At 27.8% G+C, this 22,475-nt stretch overlaps 1 protein-coding gene across 2 annotated transcripts; it reads right to left on the bottom strand.

Moving 5' to 3' along the window:
* Window positions 1-4,445: 4,445 nt before the first annotated feature.
* Window positions 4,446-19,743, bottom strand: LOC140670887 (uncharacterized). Of its 2 annotated transcripts, XM_072901706.1 has the most exons (7): window positions 19,434-19,743; window positions 13,432-18,239; window positions 11,157-11,258; window positions 10,134-10,267; window positions 6,179-6,673; window positions 5,845-6,099; window positions 4,446-5,745 (listed from the first exon to the last, which is right to left on the bottom strand). In XM_072901706.1, exons 1-7 carry the CDS (start codon window positions 19,514-19,516, stop codon window positions 5,539-5,541), a joined length of 6,084 nt encoding a protein of 2,027 aa, XP_072757807.1. In that variant the 5' UTR covers window positions 19,517-19,743; the 3' UTR covers window positions 4,446-5,538. The 2 variants fall into 2 exon arrangements, with proteins under 2 accessions (XP_072757807.1, XP_072757808.1); XM_072901707.1 differs by lacking the exon at window positions 11,157-11,258.
* Between the last annotated feature and the right edge of the window lie 2,732 nt (window positions 19,744-22,475).

The following is a 22,475-nucleotide window of genomic DNA, read 5'->3' as shown; positions in this document are numbered from 1 at the left end:
CATAATAATATAAGTAATATAAGTATAAAAATATAAGTAAAAAAATTTGCCTTTTTTCTAAAAAAAAATTTTATTTTTTAAAACTACATTTTAAAGAGTTTTCAATTTGTAATGATTAAATTGTTTTATAAAAATGGTTAGTCGCAGTGCTTTAAAAAAAAAAATATGTGTTAAAGCTAATATTTCTTAGTCGAATATGTCAATTCGCTTAGATAGAGAATTTTAATGTAATTTTTAACATAAATAAGTTAATTTAATTTAATTTTAACTTAACTTTTAACTGACAAGTTAATTTTTGTTTTAACTTTTAATATAAATTTATTGTTAGTCATTTTATAGGCTAAACTAAAAAAATTTATTTACCCAACTATGTTAACCATGTTATTATTTCTTATATCTTTTACTATATGTAATATTTATATATAGAATTTATATATAAGATTACGGTGAGAGTATTATGTAAATTTCTTAATGACCTGAAGTTTATAGATACAGTACACGGAATCAAATAAATACAAATGAGAAAATACATGATTTAAAGAAAAAGAAAAACGAATTGCGAGAGAATCAGAAGGACGAATAAAAGAGAAAGAGAGAATTTATGAATTTTGAAAAATATATATTTATGAGAAAAAAATATTTAATAACAAAAGAGAAAGGCGGACTTAAAAAAATTTGAAAATATAAACTAAAAATATTCTATTATTTAAAAAGCGAATCTTATAGAAGAAAAAATAAAGAGAAAAAAGAAAATAAAATCAATTTATTATTCGTAAAAAAAAAATATTACTTCTAAAAAAAAGAAATCAAAAGCTGAGTTTTAGATGTAGGAAAAATAAAAAGGAGTTGATAAAAGAGATAGGAACAAATAAAAAGTAATGCAAAACAGAAGTAAAGATACAAATGTGAACAAGTGTTCATTTGAAGAATAAACTAGACTCTATCATTAATTAAAATATATAATAAGACATTTCACATATTAATAATCTGACTGCAATAACATGAGGTTGACACTTTATGCAAGCGGTGAAATAATAATATTATACATCGCTCCTAAATTTATATCAAGATAAGAGCAATTTCCGCTTACTTCACTAATGAGAAAATGTAGAAAAAAAACAAATAATAATTAATAATTTAAATAATATAAAACATTATAATAATTTATAATTTCACAGATACAATGCATTATGTTTACATATGATAAATTCAAAATTGTGTGTAAATAAATGTATTTCGCATATTCGATGAAATGTCTTGCATATATTTACACGCAATTTATTTTAAATAAACATGGATTTTACTTTTGAAAATAAAGCATTTTATCTTATGTTTATCTCTATTGAATGCTTAAAGTTATGTTTGAATTATACATATATACTGATGGATATTTAAAAATTATTTTTAATTTGATTTCTAATATTTTTCCAATTGATTTATTATATAATAAATATATATTTTAAAAGATAATGAGGAAAGCGAATCTTTAACCTTTAATAGATTAACTAGAGAATACATTTAATTAAGTAATCAGATTAAGAACAATCTGATTGCAACTACAAAAACAATTCGCTGAAGTAAATATAAATATTTAATTGTATGTAAAATTACAACTCCCTATTATGCTTTGTCTACAATATAAAAATTTATATATTTTTATACGCTTATAGTCTATATAGAAATACAATTTTATTAAGCTAGCCCTCTACAATTATTAATTAATATATTTACATATTTCAACAAAAGTAAAAAAAAAAAAAAAAAAATTATTTATGAAGTTGAATATATTTTACAAATTTAATCATGTGTATGATTAAATGAAGCAAATATACACAAGGGATACCTTAACACATGAATACATATATTGGAACTTTGATATGCATTTTCCATATATACTCTGATATGAGCCTAAATTCATGTGTTTCGGGGATTCTAAACCGTTCTCTTTTATCGATATTTTTATTGATTGTATAGAATGATAAATTCTTTTCCATGCTAAAAGTATACACTGACACTTTTTCACTATGCAATCTTATATTAATAAAGAAAAAAATTAAGAAATTACAGTTTTTTTATCAGCTTCTGGAGTCAAGTCGTAACAATAACTGCTTATGAACGTTTTGCAGTATGTACTAACATAATGATATAGGGTCCAGATATAAATTGCACGAAGGAATATTAGTGAACTTTTAGATATGAGCCTAGGAAGGCTAGATAAAAAACATTTTGTTGAAGAAAATGTTGTGCAGTAAAATATGTTTTTTACTAGGCTTCTAAACTTCTTTCTAAAATAAGTTCACAAATATTCAATCTTGCAATTTTTACAGTGAGAACTTATTTTATTTTATGTATATAAATTGTAACTTTTACATTAAGTAAATATATTGTCATGATAGGTTAGATTTCCTCGATAATATAAAACAACTTTAGGATCCCTTTAAGGTATTCTGTTCTTAAATGTGCAAGAAATATTTTTTTTTTTATAGTAAAAAGTGTATATTTTTTGTACTTTATATAACTACTTAATAAATTATATACAATATATTATATATATATATATATATATATATATATATATAATTATATACATGTATAATATGTAGCAATAAAATATATGAAAACTATTCGTGAATAATTGTTAACTTACCGATATATGCTATAGTACTTTTGTATATCAGTAAGTATCGGTACAGAATAACAAAGAAAGATGCTGAAACTATTTGGCTATTATTATTTGGAAACAACCCGGTAAAAAATTTGTTATGCATAATCATATATGATATATGACCATATAAAATTATATAGAAATATATAAAATTTTATATAAGTTATGTATAATTATATATAATTTTATATTAATGTTGGCTAAATGTCAGTCAACGATAATACAAAATTATGCATATTATACATAACTATACGTAACTTATACAGAATTTTATATATTTCTATATACTTTTATATTGTTATATATAATTATATATGAGAAATTTTTTACCGGGAAAGAAATAAAAAAATTAATTATTTTGAATACAAGAAATCTATTAATTTTATTAATTTTATACAGTATTAAATTATATATAGTAATTTGATAATAAAATTTTGCATTTAAATAGAGTATAACAAATATAAACGATATATAATGAATAAAAGATTATGAAAAAATTATCAAATAGTTTTATATAATTTTTATGTATTATGTGCTGATAAGATTAAGAGGTTTTTATACTCAAAATCATTTAATGTTATCAATTTTAGTTTCCATTTGTTTCCAAATTAACCACGAAATAATAAATGACAAGCTGAAATTATTACTGCTATCTGACTGGTATCTGTTGTGATCCATATGATTATTATCAGCTATATTGCTGATTGTAAAAGCAATTTAATAATTTAGTATTAATATTAAATTTAATATTAAATATTTTATTATTATAAATATTAAATTTTGTCCATTATCATTTTTGCTTATTTAAAATGTAAAAATTTGATTATCAAATTGCTTCATATTTTGTACTGTATACTAATAAAATTGACAAAGAAGTTTCTAATACTCAAACTAGCGTGAGTTCGTTAATTTTACCCATTTGTTCCTAAATAATAGCCAAATAGCTTCAGTAATGTCCTAATTGTCATCCTGCATATTTATTGTCAAAACGTTTCATGTTACATACATGTTATCCCACATAAAGTAATCTTCATAGAATATCTTGAGTTGATCGAAATTATAATTTACGATAAAATATACACGAAATATGATAAAAAGTCATCCGTAAGATTTCCTGAGGATATTTCTGATTGTTATATACTTATATGTCTATTAATGTAAAACATCTTCTTTACTTAATTTGCCTAATTTGAACAGAAAATAATTTTAATTTTTTTAAAACAGTTAATCGATTTTAAAAGAAAAACTAACATATTAACATATTTATATCATAATGTACATATATTGTAAATGTATATTAAATTTCTAATATCTATTTCTTCTAAAATAATATAATCACGTCATAGATAATTTTCATTTTTAAAAACGTAGTTAATAATTTTTCTTTTAAACAAGACGAATCATGTCAAATGTCTACCTAAATTATCACAAAAGAAGTATTTTTCAAAAATATTTCAAACAAAAATTGTTTAGATTTTAAAGGCGCAGTATAAAACAGTAATCTTGAGTAACGTCACCAGAGTGAGATCAATGTTATTCTAATTTTTTTAAATTAGATTTTATAATGACATTGACCTCACTTTGGTGACGCTACTCAAAGTTACTTTTTTATTAATTCCTTAAAACTAAACAATTTTTGTCTGAAACATTTTTCCTAAAGACATATTTCTTTAAAAAATATTTTAACTAGACATTTAAAATAGGTTTGTATATTCAATATTTTCTTCTAGATCAGCTTAGGATAACGAAAAAGACATCTAGTGCACATTGTTGAATTTAATTTTGTTAGAGCTATCCCTTCTTGGGCCGGTATTCATAGTCCGTTCTTATACATATATAAGATCATCTTAAGACATGTTTTTAGTCGACTTAAGACTACGTTCAGCCAATCAGATGGCCGAATAGAATTTTAAGACTTTACTTAAGACGAGCTTGAATATAAGAACGGACTATAAATACCGGCCTTGGATCTTCTATGGATGTCATGAAAGCGGATATCCTCAGTGTATCTCAGTGAACTCAATCCTATACTGGAATGGCTAGTTCTTTATATTACATTTGTCGTACGACAAATGTAATATCGGTCTAAGAATGTGAAAAGCGAGAGGAAAAAACTGCCATCTCCTTCTTTTTCTAATCTTGTACTATCCGAACTAAAAAACATTAGCTTATTCAAATACGGAGTAATAACCTCTACTACCACTGATCTTATAATATATAGATCAGTGACTACAACCAACTAATACGTAATATCAAAGAAATTATAAAATGGAAAAGAAAGACAAAATTAAAAATGTAACAATATTGTGTAATAAAGAATTGAATGAACTATAAAGAATATGGTTTAGAAAGTAAAAAAGATCATAGAAAATCATTGGCCAAAATTTGCAAAACAAGGAGGGAAATGGCAGTTTTTTCCTTCTCGTTCTCTACATTTTCAGATAAAAGATTAGCCGTTCCAGTATAGATAGAGCTCACTGGTGTATCCTAACTATATCTTATCGTTTTAAACATATATCCTTCTTTTAAATATTAAAATTTTTTTTTAATATATCCGACAGATGTATCTAGGATCAACTTTTACTATGTGGAATCTCATTATATATTATTCCTTTCTCATAGTTTGTTTGCACAAATCCATGTCTTTAAAATGTGATTTATTTATATACTGCGTCGTTTATATAATAATAACTTTATCCGAACTAAAAGAACATAATATATCAATGTATTATTATTATTGTTATTGTTATTATTTCCTTTTTGTTGTTTTTATACGGAAGAAAAAAAATTATGAGGAAGAAAATTGCGGACATTAATCTGTTAAATTTATAACATCATATGTTATAAATTAACAGATTCTTGCTTAATACATATCAGTCTGTCGCGTTCGGATTCGTATAAGAGAATCCGCGGAAAACATTTTGATCCATTGAAGTCAAAATCTGTTCGGGTACCGGTGTGAGCCTTGGACGTTCGGTTGTAAACGCCGTATCGAAATACTTTGTATCCAAAGTGTGATCAAGGGCGGGTTTAAATGGCGGTTCTAACTGTCTCCTCTCTAATCGGTCCCAAGGCAAATGCTGTGAATGAATTAAACATACATATTTGTTTAATTAACAAATTACACGCGCGATATATTTCTATCTATTTCTATTATACAAAATATCATAGTGGATTACTTGAAAAAAAGCATGCATAGCAATTTCGTGAGCAGGCAGCCTTTTCCCAGAATCTTTTTCTAATAAACAGACGAGTATGTCGGTAGCTTCTTGACTCAGATACCGAGGTATAAACGGCCGTTCGTTGCAAATGCTCCAAAACAATTCGTCCTCGTCGCATCCAGAAAATGGTGACTGACCAGTTAACATTTCGTACAACAAGACGCCATAAGACCACCAATCCACGGAGTGATTATACTTAAGTCCTTTTATAATCTAAATATAAATAATTTTATGTTAACAAATTACGTCAAGAAAATAAAGATAAATTTGAAGCGAATAATGAGATATATACCTCTGGTGCCATATAGTCAGGCGTACCGCAGAACGTATCAGCCGTTCTATCTAGAAAGATTTGGAGCTTACACATACCGAAGTCCGCGATTCGAATATGACCTTCAAAGTCAAGCAATACGTTGTCTAACTTGAGGTCCCGATAAACAATGCCTTTTTTGTGCAGAAAACTCAGTCCGGACCATATTTCGGCAGCATAAAAGCGTGCACGGGTCTCGGGAAACCGACCAGACTTTTGTATGTGAAACATCAAATCACCTCCATTGAGGTATTCCATAACGAAGAAGAGGTGCGAATCGGTCTGGAAGGTGCAGAACAGATGACAGAGATACGGATGTCTCGTCGCCAGCGTGAGAACCTTTCTCTCGATTAATGTGCACTCGACGTCGTCATCTTCGAGAACAACGTCCTTCTTCAGACATTTCACCGCGTATACGCATTCTGTCCCGCACAATTCAGCTAGCAAGACTTTACCAAAGCTTCCTTTACCTAAGACCTGAAGAAAATCAAAAGTTATTCAAAATAAAATTCCGGTTTATTATATAAATTTTAAGCTCAATTGATTCAAAGTGACTATGACTTATGACTATTTTTACAAATGGATATCTAGTTAATAAAAAACCTTGTTCTGTTCAACTTTTTATTGTCTACATATTTAAGGATGTTTAGCACCTACAATCGGAGCAAAAAGTAGTTGAAATTGACGAATATATACTTTTCTCATATATCTTAGTATATGATTATTATAAAGATTGCATAAAATCTTATTATGTATTCATAGCTAGAGTGTAGAAATGTATTTTCTAACTTCTGTTGCTTTTTTTCGGAGAATTTTCGCGTTTCTTAAATTATAATGAGAAACTTTTATCATTGACGGTACCTTGATTTCAACATTACAGCACAAAATTTGAATTATAAAAATAAAAGAATTTACTCGTACAGAGTAATTTAAAATGTCAGAATAAAAATTATAATAGTGAATAATAACAAAATATAAAAGATTTCTAACTATTTCTTTGATAATTTTAATAATTTATCATTTCTGCGAGAAGAAAGAAATGTGACAACATGGTAATTTTTCATAAGTTGGTCAAATTGCAAATTGACATATGAGGCCTAGTCGCTTCTCGCTTATACGTTTGTATATAGAGGCTTCTTCAGATGAAAAGATAGGTTATTTAAAATGTCAAAAGAAGACTCAGCTGAATAGTATGTTGCCACGTTTTCACAATAAATAATATGTCATCTCGGATAATAGGACGAAATTGAGAAAATTATATTCAATATCTTTTGAACTAGTCAGTACTTGACCAAAATTATGTGATCAAATATTTCCTCTATATTTAAACTATACTTTTGCAAATTTTGAATAAATTTCTATTATTATTTCTATCTATTTTAGCTCTTAAATCAACACACAGGTTTTTTATAAGATAGAAAATCTGTAATCGTATCAATTTAACGACTAAAAAAGACAGAAATAATTATATTTATACTTATTTATATAAATAATTATATTTATAATTATATTAATACTTTTACTTATAATTAGCTCCACAAAATAATTATATTTATAATAATATTGACGGGTAAATTCATTGCAAATTAAAATCTTTATAACTTTTGATTGCTTCAGTGAATCAACTCCAGGTTTTTTTATAAGTCTCTGAATATGTATCAGAACAATCTGTGCAAATTTTATTAAATTCCTATATTTTTAAAAATAGATACTAAACATCCTTAATTAGAATAACATGTAATGAATTTAGGTAAACGTTTCAAATCTAAATTAGACAACAAATCTTAATACACTTATGTATAGACGTTAAAAATAATATATAGCGCGATGCTACCCGATAAAAAATTTGTTATGTATGGTTATGCAGAATTGAATATAATTATACAGGATTCTACACAGTTGTGTAAAAATATGTATAATTATAGATGACACCTTATAAAAGTTACGTATATTTATATATAAATGGATTGATAGCTGCAATCAGAATGTATATGTAAGCTTATACATACTTATACACAATGCTGCAACATTTTATGTATAATTATATATAAAATGGACAAATTTCGTACATAAATTTGTATAATTAGAATGTATAATTTTGTCTGATTATATATAAAAATTTTTTACCGGGTAATTTTATATTTATCATTATTCATTCGATCCAGATTAAATTCTGTTTCACATGTTCTCACAAATAAATGGTTAGTAATGCACACAATAAATTGATTGTTGATAAAACAAAAGTAAAGTTTATTACTTTTTTCCCATTGACTACATAAGTATGGACTGCTAACGCAAACTTCAGATTATCAATCTGTTATCAACATTAAGCGCTTGCAACGTTGTAAAATATCAACGAAAAAACGGCAAACTAAAATAAAAGTATATAATAAATATCATACATATCTAATAAATTTTTCATAATTTAAAGTATCATTACTATATCTACAATTAATATGACCTCATGATTTAAATCTCCTGGGCTTTTGGTATTTGATGGTGGCGCTGAAAATCAATCAACGTTGAATACAAAACCTCTCACTTGTTCTAATGGGAAATGGGAGTGCTAGCAGTCCATACTTGTATAATCAGAGTTTTTTGTTTGATTGCAAACTAGAAAATCAAGCATTTGCACTGGATGATTTTTTTATGTGTGTGACCATGTCTCGTGAATTAATTAATACATATTTTGTAAGTATACATGAATCAGTTTTTTTATCCAATTCTGAACTAGTGTACATTTAACGAACTGAATAAAGGAAAATCGATTTCTGCTTAAAAAGTATAACGTATAAAGTACATATGATTTTTTAATTGCTGTATGATATGCATATATAAATTTTTTTTTTCTAAATTTTTGAAAAAATGGTTAAAAGCTGATAGTTAAAGTTTTAATTATTTTATTACTTGCATTACAGTTTATTCTTATATTTTTTCTGAAAATTAAGAAAATATCTCAAAATTAAATATATCAGAAATATTAAACTACAGTACGGTGAAATCAATGTAGCAGATAAAAATTTTATATAATACATGTAACATATGCTATAGATACATGTGCATATATGCGCGAAACGGAACTTACCCGGTAAAAAATTTGTTATGTATAATCATATATGATATATGACCATATAAAATTATATAGAAATATATAAAATTTTATATAAGTTATGTATAATTATATATAATAATATATGACTTGTTGTATAATTATATATAATTTTATATTAATGTTGGCTACATGTCAGTCAACGATAATACAAAATTATGCATACTATACATAACTATACATTAATAAATTTTTTACCGGGTAGCGATTGATAAGAGTACTGAAATGCAGTATCACATAGAACCTACTGGAATCTCTTTCTAGTATCTTTCTACTGTGTAAAAAAAACATTTAATTAAAATTTAACAGATAATTCAATGATTAGTCAAGAATTCAATATTATGAAAATTATCATATCATGTTAGAATTTTAAAATAAAAAAAATTGAAGAGACGTGAAGAAAACGATTTTGACCATATTTACAAATCTATTGAAAGTAAACTAACAATAAAAAAATTATTTTATTCACATTTACAGAATCTAAAAGTGCTTAAGAAAGCTTGTTTACACTTTTTTTCAAAGGTTTCTCTTATTTAAAATAATTTATTATTATTAAAATTATTACATATTTTATATCAATAACAATATCACTATCAAAATTATATCATTTCTTTAAATTTTGTGTTTAGTGTAAAAATTTGATCTTATATTAAAAAAATTTTTACGTAAAATTTGTATTGTATACAAAAAAAAAGTAACGGAAATTGTAACGATTTGTTACTTTCTGAGTAACAGTAACGGCAACAAGTTATTTTTATAAAGTAACATTCTTAAATCTGTGTTTCATCATTAATAAAATTATCGATGGAATCTTGGATTTGAACTTACTTTGAGAAAATTAAAATCTGTTACAGCATATTTCTTGAACCTTGGTAAATTTGTAGCTGGAGGCGTTATCCGACCGCTCGGAAAACGATCTGAGGTATCTGAGTTTCGCTGATTGTCAGATGACTGTGAGGGCGCTAAGAATAAATAATGATAATCGCATCAACGTCATTTTTAATTTGTTTTTTTTTTTTAATAAGTAAAACAAAATCAAACACGCATCTGTAATTGTGCATTAGGATCTCTTTTTTCTCAGACTCACAATCAGTCATGCAATCAGACGAAAGACTTGATTCCAACTCTTAAATATAACGAACAATATAAAAATATTAATCAGTTGTTAAAAATTAGACTTAAATGAAGCTAAAGACGGTTGTCAATATTTGGTCGAGAAATACATCGTGATAATAATTATAGAAACATTTTGATCCTTGTTTGAAACTTCTTTAGTAGTAAAACAATTAATATAACAACGTCATATCAATTATTATTATATTGTAGTTCTCGATCATTACATTGACAACTATTAACAACAGTATTTAGCATCATATAAGCTTATATATTTTCAATCATTGATTTGTATCGTTAGAGCTGTTTGGTTTGATTGTTCTTGAAAATGTTTAATGTTAGAGATAAAAGAATATCTACATAAATCGTGTGATATAATGTGTGTATATATGTGTACATAAAACTGCATTGTATATGTATAGAACGCTTTTTCTTTGTGTATTGAGGAAATTTTCTACATATACATATAATTGCTTATTAATTGTCGTATTAAATCTACGATATTGTAATAATAAAACCATCTAATTCGACTCTCTATGCATTTAATTATATGACATATATTTGTTTTTTAAATGAGCCCGGCCATTCCAAAGTATCCGTATAAGCATATTCATACCAAGCAAACAGGTGAAAAACGAAGACTATCCAAAAAAGTACCACGTGTTACTGTAGTTGAATCATATTTCTTGAAATATTGCAATTAAATGGACAGCGAAAGATATTTAGAGCATTACTCACCTTTTTTCAAAGCTTGCAATGCTTCTGCAACTAGCTTTTGGTTTAATCCACATAGATTTCCAGTTAGCTTTTCGCACTTCTTATGGCAGGCCATGTCACAATCTATAGGAATGTTTTATTGCAGAGCGGTAAAAAATATATCCCTTCAATCCGCTTAATATTATAACTTTTTTTTTTTTATGCTTTGTAACGGCATGAGCAGACATTATATATTACGTGTGCTATTACAACGTATATAATAAAGCAATATAATAGTATTATCATACATGTACGCACGCACGCACATATACGATACTATATAATTTATAATAAAAGTAAAAAAAAATTGTGAAGTAAAAATATTTTATAAAAAAGTATCAAAATAAAAGCAAAAGACTATTTCCCCGAATTTTAATTTCTGAATCAATTTTTTAGTTCTCGGTTCAATTACTCATGAACTGATACTTTGATTTTTCTCAAATGCACACTTTATTAACTCTTCGCATAGAGATTGCCTGATAAATATTTGAAAAAACATCTGAAATTAGACATTGATATTTTTCTAAATCTATAAAGAGTGAATTAGAAATGTTTACGTTAAATATCATCAATGTTATTTTTAAAAACGACTTGTAATATTTTTGTGGCTTGGTTTATTTGGCCTCTTTAGTCAAATATTTTTCTAACTATGACTGTATATACTTGTGGAAATTTATTTATAAATAAAGAAATTTTCCTACTAATTTACAATTTCAACCTCCATAATAAAATAATGCACGAAAAAGAATTTATAGACTTTTATATAACATTTTTTCATTAATATGATATTATACATAGCATATATTTGACAAAGTTGGATCAGTTTACACTCTGTGTCAAATATTACTATTTTTTTTACATAAATAAAGTGTTACATACAAATCATAAAGACATTATCACAGTTTTAACCAGTTACAGTCGCCGAAAAATTATGGTCCAAAGTTCCAGTGTATGCGTGAAAAAGTACAACCAGCAATATGGTTACAATTTAGAGTTTAAACTGTGATATAATATAACAGCATTATTAATTAGTGATTAGGAAAAATAAAGTTAAAAATTTATTTTTTTCTTATATTAATATAAATAATATTAAATAAGAAGGTTGAATATGTTTGTGTACAAAATTATAAAAATATAAATAAATATAAAAATACGACATAAAAAATAATAATAAGGAATTAGTTTCTTTAGATTTCTTACAGACTTTAAAGGTAAAATTTATTAATATTATTATTATAATAAAATAATAAATAAGTCACGCTTGTATTGTTTCTTTTTTTATTTAAAAGTACTAATTTACATATATTTTTTTTCTTAGAACTGAGTTATGGTTATAATTTTGTAATAAATGCATATAACCACCTGTTTATTCTTCCTAATCGCTAACTAACAATGTAGCCATATTGCTGGTTGCACTTTTTCGTGCATGCGCACTGGCACTTTGAATCATGATTTTTTGGTTACTGTCGTAACTAGTTAAACTATGACACTATGGTAATGATTTTTATAATGTTATTTTAATAGTATTTAAAAAAAACATACAACCCACACAATGTATGGATCATCTTATCCATTGCTTCCACCATTGGAGATATCAATAACATCGTTAAATGAGATACGGAGAAATAAAAAGTTCATGAAAATATTTCAATATACTAAAAGAAAAGTTTTTGACCTGATTTATTGAGTTTATAAGTTTTATCTGCAATATGCAAGTGTGATTGCAAATATTTCTGATAAGTTTTTCGATAGAATTTTTTTTAATAGTTTATTTACGTATCATTTATTGATTTAAAATTAACATATGTGAAAGTGCTTCTGTTTAAAAGTGTAATCGTTACTTAAACAAAAAACAAAACATAAACTCACATTATAATGTTAATAAACATTAATTTAAAAATGCAATCCAAACATAGACACTTATAAATATTTTTGGGATTTTCGCATAATAATTATACTTTAGCAGGTGGGTTTAGCTTTTTGTGTATAAATTGTGTAGCACATACGCTCACATGCAAAATTATCACCAGAGGATTATTAACAAATAATTGGAACATTCACACGTAAATTAGTAAATTAATATTACCATCGCGTTAGTATTTTCCAGACACCTTCCGAATGTCTCGTTTTAAGGTTACAATTTAAATATTTTTTATCAAATATTTTTTATCAATAACTAAAGATAGAAAGAATAATTGAAACTGTCTGGATATACATTTAATAGCATATTTTGCGTAGATAATCGCAAAATAAATACTCAAGATTCTTGGTGAACCATCGAATCCGGAATCGTTGCTTCTCGTCGAGTTCTTGTGGTCGGAATCATTGTCTAGTTCAATGCAAGTCGATCCGCTTCCGTCCGTACTCTCCGTTGTAGCAGTACTCGTTGTACTTCCGGTACTATCGCTATTAACGGATGATGTTTTCGAATGATGTCGCCTTTTCTTGATTTTCGCTCTTCTGATCTTGGTAAGATCTCTCGGCGTTGCCGTGAGTAATGCCGAGGGTGTAGTATAGAACATCCTGATAAGATCGAGTGGACGTTGCGAAGGTGTGTTTCTCGGACTAGACTTGGGCGACGTTCTCGGAGAGGGTTTCGTTAAGAGCTGCTTTTCAGAAGTAAGTGTATTCTGTTGACTCGTTATCGTCGATTCGTTGCTACGAATCTTCATTTCTTTCTCGCTTTTCGTTAACGGCATTTTCTTACTTGATGCCTTCTTTTTCTTATTCGAATGTTTTGTCTTGAAAGATTGTGGACTGACTTTAGGACTAACGACCAAACTGGTTTCTTCTGATGCAACCGGAGTCTCCACATCGTCAGCATTCGTCAGATCATCCTGATTGCTCCACTTTGAGATTTTCGGAACCAAGAAAAGATCGGATGACAGTTCATTTGTTGGAGTATTGGGATTCTCGTATACTTCATCGATTCTGTAGCTGTTTGATTCTTCGGATAATGTAACCGGTTCAACTATATTTATTGCAGGTACTGTGACTTCAGGTATTAAAGCAGATACTTCCGAAGTTGCAACAGTTGTCATGTCGGATGTTGTAGAGTTGGATTGTATTGAGATCGCGGAATCATGTTTCAAGGGAGCCTTCTTCACGGTCGAATTCGAGTTCTTAATATCAATTGCTATTGAAAGATTTTTCTTCTTCTTTGGCATTTTTAGCATATTTTTCTCATTCTCTGTTGTTTTAATGAGTTTTGTAGCTTCTTCATTCTTGACTTTTGGAAATTCCAAAATGACTTTCTCCTTTTCCTTTTCTTTTTCTGCAACAACGTTACTAGATTTGACTGTTGAATTATCGAATTCCGCTTCATCCTTTTTAGTTCTATCTTTCTTATCGTCGAAATTTTTCATCGACGCTGTCAACGACTTCTTTCTTGCCGACGAATTATTAAATATCAATTTCGGATTCGTTGGATCTATCTCTTTCTCAACTTTGGGAGTCGTAGTTTCGCAAGAAGAAAATCTGCTTTCTTGTTTCGATTTTATCTCTTCAGGAACACTCGTCGCTTTGATTTCACTCCAAAAATCGATAGATTCGGTAGAAGCGCTTTTGGTTAATTGCCCATCTTTCTCTTGCGACTTGTCATAAGTCACGTCAACTATCACCGGTTTCTTTTCCGTTACTTTATTTAGAAGTTTTGGCGGCTCTAATATTTTTTTAACGAATATACTTTTGTCCGCAACATTTTCATCATTGGATGTAGACTGTTGCACATGGGGAATATTATTAGATGTTAAATTCAGTGAGCAATTATTCATCGGTGTTTTAGAATCATTAATGCTTTTTTTCAAAATTTTTGGCTTATCGAGGTCTTTCTGAAGAAATAATATGGATTTGTCTTCATTAATTTCGGTAGAAGCGCTTTTGGTTAATTGCCCACCTTTCTCTTGCGACCTGTCATAAGTCACGTCAACTATCACCGGTTTCTTTTCCGTTACTTTATTTAGAAGTTTTGGCGGCTCTAATATTTTTTTAACGAATATACTTTTGTCCGCAACATTTTCATCATTGGATGTAGACTGTTGCACATGGAGAATATTATTAGATGTTAAATTCAGTGAGCAATTATTCATCGGTGTTTTAGAATCATTAATGCTTTTTTTCAAAATTTTTGGCTTATCGAGGTCTTTCTGAAGAAATAATATGGATTTGTCTTCATTAATTTCGGTAGAAGCGCTTTTGGTTAATTGCCCATCTTTCTCTTGCGACTTGTCATAAGTCACATCAACTATCACCGGTTTCTTTTCCGTTACTTTATTTAGAAGTTTTGGCGGCTCTAATATTTTTTTAACGAATATACTTTTGTCCGCAACATTTTCATCATTGGATGTAGACTGTTGCACATGGGGAATATTATTAGATGTTAAATTCAGTGAGCAATTATTCATCGGTGTTTTAGAATCATTAATGCTTTTTTTCAAAATTTTTGGCTTATCGAGATCTTTTTGAAGAAATAATATGGATTTGTCTTCATTAATTTTTGATATTTTAAATGTATCTAATTCTTTCTTAATTTTTGATGAGCCCATCTTATCGGTTTCATTCACATCTATTTTGGGGAAAGTTTTCATTTGGAATTTTGATTTTCCAACATCAAGTTTTGGCACGTTGCTTTTGAGATTGGATAAATCGGCATTTCCCAATGCATCTTTTCCTATATCGACATTACTTACCTTTATAATATCAGTATTTAATAGATTTGATTTTTCCGGTACTGATATTTTGGGGGTGATTTTTTCCGTTTCAATTTTTGATGAATTAGTTGTCTTTATAGACAATTTACGTAGGATATTTCCATTAGTCTTTTCTAATTTGTTCTCCAATGTTTTCGTCAGGTCGACTTTTGCCGGTTTGATATCTGTTCTTGATTTCATTTCCTCATTACGATCGATATTACGCACTTCGCCGTTAATTTCCTTGAGCAAGGTCGTTTCTTTAGTCACCAAATTAACCACGTCATTGGCTTGAGTTACATCGAGTTTAAAAGTCGGTTTACTCATATCTACGCTATTAATTTTCTTCGAAGCATTACAGAAAGTAGCCTTTGCCAAGTTTGCTTTGTTCACCTTCTTTTCCGGCAACGTGACAACGTCTTCAGTACTTTCCGGTGGATTTGCCAGATACTGTGCCTTCTCTCGCAATGAAAGCTCTGGCGCTTCTACGACATTATTTTTGTCTGCATTAATTTTAGACGGTTTTGGCAGACAACACGTCGAACTATTGGCGCTGTTTTTACCTGCATTATCATTAGCTTCACTCAAGACAACACTTCGTTTTGTACCATCTTCGCGCGACGTCGCCAAAATTTTTGATTTCTCTTCCATGCGTTTATCTATCTTTGATGTAAGAGAATCCTTAGTGGTGAAAAATTCTGGCATCTCAATAGTTTTTACATAATCAAAGCTTTTCATAGTATTGATTACATTGTCATCTTTTTGACTTTCATTTTTTTTTACATCCGTGAGAATATTTTTAGCCAATTTTAATTGTTTTACTTGAGTGTCGTTCTTTTGTGCATTCGTCGAAGTAAATTCGACAACGTTTGATTGTATAGAATTCATAATCGCCTCAGTACTCTTCGAAAGTGCTGCATTGTCCTTATCATTTCCTCGTACATCGCTATTTGTTTTTGAGACAATCTTATTTTGTATATCTATGTTATCCGATGTGAAATAAATGTTCTTTTTTGCCAAAGATTCCTCTTTCTTATTTTTAGACTTATCTGAAATTTTCTTTAATGTCATATCTTTAATATCATTTGTCACTTGTACATCGTCCTTAAATTCTAATGAATCTTTGCTTGTTAAGCTATTTAACGCATTATCTATAAAAATATTATTTTTCACATCAATGAAACTATTTGACAAGTTTAATTGATTATCATCTCTGTTGCATTTCTCAATTTTTTCGTTAAGTTTTTCTGTAGGCTTTTTCATTGTTAAGTATACGCTATTCCTTGATGAATCTTTTACATAAGGTTTTCGCACAGGTAACACTATTTGCATTTCCGTTTCGTCTATATTATTCGAAAAAGCGTCCACCTCATTTTCAGCTTCAAATACCTTGGGAGTAGGAATCTTCGCACTTTCTCTAAACTGCTCGACCATTGATTTACACTTTTCATTTTCAGAGCTCGCATTTACCCAAATCGTAGAAAAATCCCCGACACTGTTACAAGCTTCAATCTTATACATCTGAGGTTTCGGACTATTGTTCTCCTCTTCGATCTCCGAATCAGTTTCGCTGTAGATATTTGATCGCTTGTTATTAGTCTTATCAGTTAGCCTTGGTTTATCGATAGTTGGCTTCTTTTTTTTCATAGTCTTATTCATAGTTTTCTTTATTTTGATCGTAGCTGTTTTCTCCTCTTCTTGAGGTGTCATCGTATCAGAATCGGTATAGTATGAGTGAGCAGTGATTGAGCCTCTCGTCATTGTATCCTTCATCAAAGTATTTTGTCGTATCTCATTCTCAATTTGTGCTTGCTCCTCAGCCACGAGACTGTCCAAAACCTTTGCCTGAACTTGCGCATATGTAGCTTTTTGTTGTAATTGTTCAGGATTAAGTTGATCGATGGAAGATCTACGTCGCGTAAATCTGCGAGTAATTCGCTTCTGTACAGCCTCTTGCTCTTGAAGATTCTCTAAGCGATTCAAGCCGACTTGATGATATAGACGTACCTGTTGGTTTCCATTGCCATCAAATTTTTTATCCTTAATGAAAAACTTCTCCATTAAGAGTTCAGCCACCGACTTCTCGTGCCTTTCATTGTGTTCTCGCAATACGGGATTATCCTTTAAGGCCTGTGATCTGATCTTGATGGTCGGACGATTACGATGCAAGCGATTTGTAGGATGACTTCCATTATGTGAGAGACTTCTCGGTGATGAGACGTCAATATCTGCCGTGTCTATCACTCGTCTCGTATGTCTTACGGATATCGGCGGAGGTCTTACGGAGAAATGTGTACGATGCAAATGATTGAGTGGAGATTCCGAAATAGTTGATAGGTGCGGCGAGAAACGCGACAGCGGAGTGTGAAAGGGTGTTCTGCATGAACATTATGATTGTTTGTAATCGCGATTGTAATCTACATAAATTGCATAAATTTACTGTTATTTTGGTAGATACTTTTCTTGTGAATCGTTCAATGAGTTTCTTTTGTGGACATTTGAGTTATGTCATATGCAAAATTGTTAAGGAGCTTCAAATCTTAAATGTTATTGTGCAAAGAAATATTATTAATATAAATAATTAATTTTCTAATTTCTCGTATACAATTTTACAAAATATTACATTTTAAAAAAGAGAATATAAAAATCATATAATAAAGTAATAATTAACAACTTTAATTAGAACTTAAGAATCTATATATGATTAATAACATCTCATTTATCTGATAAAGTGCTTATTGTATACATATATGTACATCCATATCGATCATCCCTTTAACTGATTATCGCATATTTACTTCAATGTCAAATAGTTATTTTTGTTTCGTGTTACGTTACGGAATGAAAACATTTCACAAACATTTGTTGAGTACACATATGAAAAGCACATACGATTCGTTTGATGTTACGATCAATATGTATATAAAGTAATGCTATTTCTACGTATAACCACATAATGCCTCTAAAAAAAAATTTTATTTATATATTGTTTTTCTTATATATTACAGACAGTAAGTAAAAAAAATAGAAAACATTTTATGATATTTAATCTTTGTTTTATAACAATGATGTATTTAGAATTTAACTCGGATAGCTTTTAAATTTATCGCATCATGTGATTTGAGGAGTCATATGAGTCATCGACTCGTTTTACCAAAATCTATAGCGTGAAAGATAAACAAGGAAAATATTCACAATGTAATTATACGACTTATTTCGTACTTTTCGATGAAAATCTTACGTAAAATTTTTTATACATAATATGTATCATATGTATACGATTCTTAAGAAAAATTTCCACCAATTAATGTCTGCTCAAAGAAACAAATGTTGGCAACTGATGACAAAGAAATAAAAAAATTCAAATTTCTCTCTCTCTCTCTCTCTCTCTCTCTTTCTCTCTCTCGCTTTCTCTCTCTTCCTCTCTCTCGCTTTCTCTCTCTTCCTGATACAATAAAATATTATAAATAAATATTATATATATATAATTAAATATTATAAATACAAATAAAATAACATTTATGTAATATTACATTTTATACTCGCATTAAGAAAATTGCTTTATTCTTACCGTCCTGTGCCTGTCATTAACGAGCTATGATTCGCATAAGCTCCTCCTCCATAATAATATGGAACGTCGTTGTAATATGGCATTTTTACACTTTATTCTATTTACACTGAACGATAATATCTGATAATAATTGCGGTGCAATAATAATGAATGAAAAGAGGCGAGAAACAATCGAAAGATGATCAAACAATTGCGTTGTACTTTTAGCCGCAGAGATCGGACGTGGAAATTCACGCTCAGGTGTACGAAAAGCAAGCCCGTTCTCACGGTTCAGGGAGCCAAGACCAACTGAGTTTAAGCCGGCGACCCGATGTAATAATAGAATTCTAGTATGAGGCTTCCCAGTGTGTCTAACTATATACTACCTAGACTCTAATAAACCGCGAGCACAGTGATAATTACAGTTGATAATTGCATTGCTAAAAAATGCAGAACAATTAGCTCAACAATCCGTCTTTTTAAATGTGGATATAATAATTATTAATACTGATGAGATTATTAGAAATTTTGAAAGATGATACGTTCACGGACAAAAGTTAAGAGACTGTACATATATGTAATTCATAATATAAAATAGGTATGTATACATATTGTATTTTTTACTAAATTTTATTCTTTTCTATTTACAATTAACTATATTCACACTAGAAAAAAAAACATTTCGTTATAAACAAAATGCTTTCTGTTTGTGACAACTTAAAATTTTGATTAACATAAACCTAATTGTTTAGTTATAAAAATATTATTTATGTTATTTACATTTTTGTTCTTTCAACATACTGCTTTTTTTACCAGAAATCACAAATTGTAATAAAATACATTTTGTAATGTCAGATAAAAATATTTGTTAAATCAATTTTGTTTAATGAGTCAAATAATTTATTTAAATCATTATATTTAAAAATTTATATTTAAAGATTAATTTTTTTTTTATATAATTTATGTATAATATAATATAATAAATTCATATATAATATAATAGAATTTATATAAAAAAACAATATATAAAACTATTTATTCGACGTATAATAAACGCCGCCAAAGTGAAGGACACCTTCGAGAAGGTATCTCCAACTGACAAATACTCTAAGTGGGTGAGTGCCCGAGATCGAACTCGGAATCAGTCAATGAAACAGTATGAATCAGAGAGCTGCATTAGTCATATTGTATACATTACATATTACTAAACGTCTGTGTTTTTATTTTAAATATTTTTATGAATAAGAATTATATATTAAATATTATAATGAAAAAATTATAAAAAATATATAAATATAATAAATATTATAATTATTTATTATATTTATATATAAATTTATTACAAATTTATTACCTAACCCAATAAAAAATTACTTTTAACAAAAATATCAAATCTTTATATAAAACAAGATACGTTACTTAAGTTACTATAAATGCTTTAACAAAATAGTTTCGCTAAAAACATTAAATTTTTTCCTAGTGCAAATGATTAATTTAATCTATAAAAAAAATAGACTTTTTATTTTATAAAACACACATATATATATATATATATATATATATATATATATATATATATATATATATTTATATCAGGCTGGGAAGAAAATTTAATGTTCTTAACAAAATTTTTTACGCTTTAATAAGCTCATTTATTTAAACCGATCTTTCAAGAGATCTTGTACTATATATGTATATATATAAGGATTTATAAACCAGAGTTTTTACCGATAAAATTAATAAAATATTACATATTAAATCAATAAAATTTTAGATATATTTTTACATTATACAATAGTATATATATGTATAAATATATTATTATATTATATAATATATTAATAATATGTATTAATATATAATATTTTTCAATATATTACGTATATGTAAGCATAAAAAACTACATAACGGCAACATAAAATACATATAAATTACTAACAATAAGCTTTCTAGCAATTTTTTTTAGAACTATTGTATTTAAAGTTTATGTTAAGTATCTAAGCAGATGCGTGTATGTATTTGTGCAAAGCAAAAGAAGCATGTTTGTATTTGCTGAAGTATAAAAATATGATTGTGTTACGATATATTTGCATATATATTAATTAAATAAAAGATTGTACTTGCGCATGTCACATATCGGATCAATTTACGTTAGTCAATCGATATGCAAATAAAATAACTTAAACAATCAAGATATTAAAGTTTCTTTTAATTATGTAATTTTACATTGTTAAAAATATATTCTTATATACGTCTCGTACTCTTACCGTCGCATCTTAAACCCTGTCGAAACAATCCATATAACATCGAGCCACAATGATCACAGAAAGTTGGTGACATAAAAGTGTGAGTTCGAAATCTATGAGGCACATCTATCTTGAAACGTTCTCTCAAGTACTATAATGAAACAAACATATAATTTATGTAGAATCTTCTAAAATTCGCAAATTAAAATGCCATAACAGAAAAGCTCTCGAAAAATTAAATAATAAAAATATTTTATTATTATATAATTAAAAAAGTATTATATACAACAAGCACTTTATCAGATAAATGAGATGTTATTAATCATATATAGATTCTTAAGTTCTAATTAAAGTTGTTAATTATTACTTAATTATATGATTTTTATATTCTCTTTTTTCAAATATAATATTTTGTAAAATTGTACGATAAATTAGAAAATTAATTATTTATATTAACAATATTTCTTCGCACAATAATATTTAAGATTTGAAGCTCCTTAACAATTATGCATATGATGACATAACTCAAATGTCCACAAAAGAAACTCATTGAACGATTCACAAGAAAAGTATCTACCAAAATAACAGTAAAGAACAATGTTAAAAAAATGCCGTTTTTTGCCCATGGATGGAAACGTAAAAAACATAGTGAATCTTATAGATTTCAACCTGCTGAATACGATGGTACTAGTAGTTTTCATTAAAAATGTGGAGAACATTGTCAAATTCTAAATTAAAGTCCTATTTCTTACTCTACGTTATGCGACTTATCGCTACATATCAACATTATATATACATATATATATATATATATATA

The sequence above is a fragment of the Anoplolepis gracilipes genome, chromosome 11, assembly GCF_047496725.1.
Source record: "Anoplolepis gracilipes chromosome 11, ASM4749672v1, whole genome shotgun sequence".
In the NCBI taxonomy this organism is placed as follows: domain Eukaryota; kingdom Metazoa; phylum Arthropoda; class Insecta; order Hymenoptera; family Formicidae; genus Anoplolepis; species Anoplolepis gracilipes.
The sequence above is the reverse complement of the archived record's forward strand: the minus strand, read 5'-3'. Positions and strand labels throughout refer to the sequence as shown.

What these genes read in the sequence shown, in the direction of transcription:
- LOC140670887 (XM_072901706.1), bottom strand. Translation starts at nt 19,516, where the DNA reads ATGCCATATTACAACGACGTTCCATATTATTATGGAGGAGGAGCTTAT. An exon ending in TTAATGACAGGCACAGGACG is followed by an intron (nt 18,240 to 19,433) that starts GTAAGAATAAAG and finishes ATGTTCATGCAG; the next exon opens with AACACCCTTTCACACTCCGC. An exon ending in TGGTTCACCAAGAATCTTGA is followed by an intron (nt 11,259 to 13,431) that starts GTATTTATTTTG and finishes ACATTCCTATAG; the next exon opens with ATTGTGACATGGCCTGCCAT.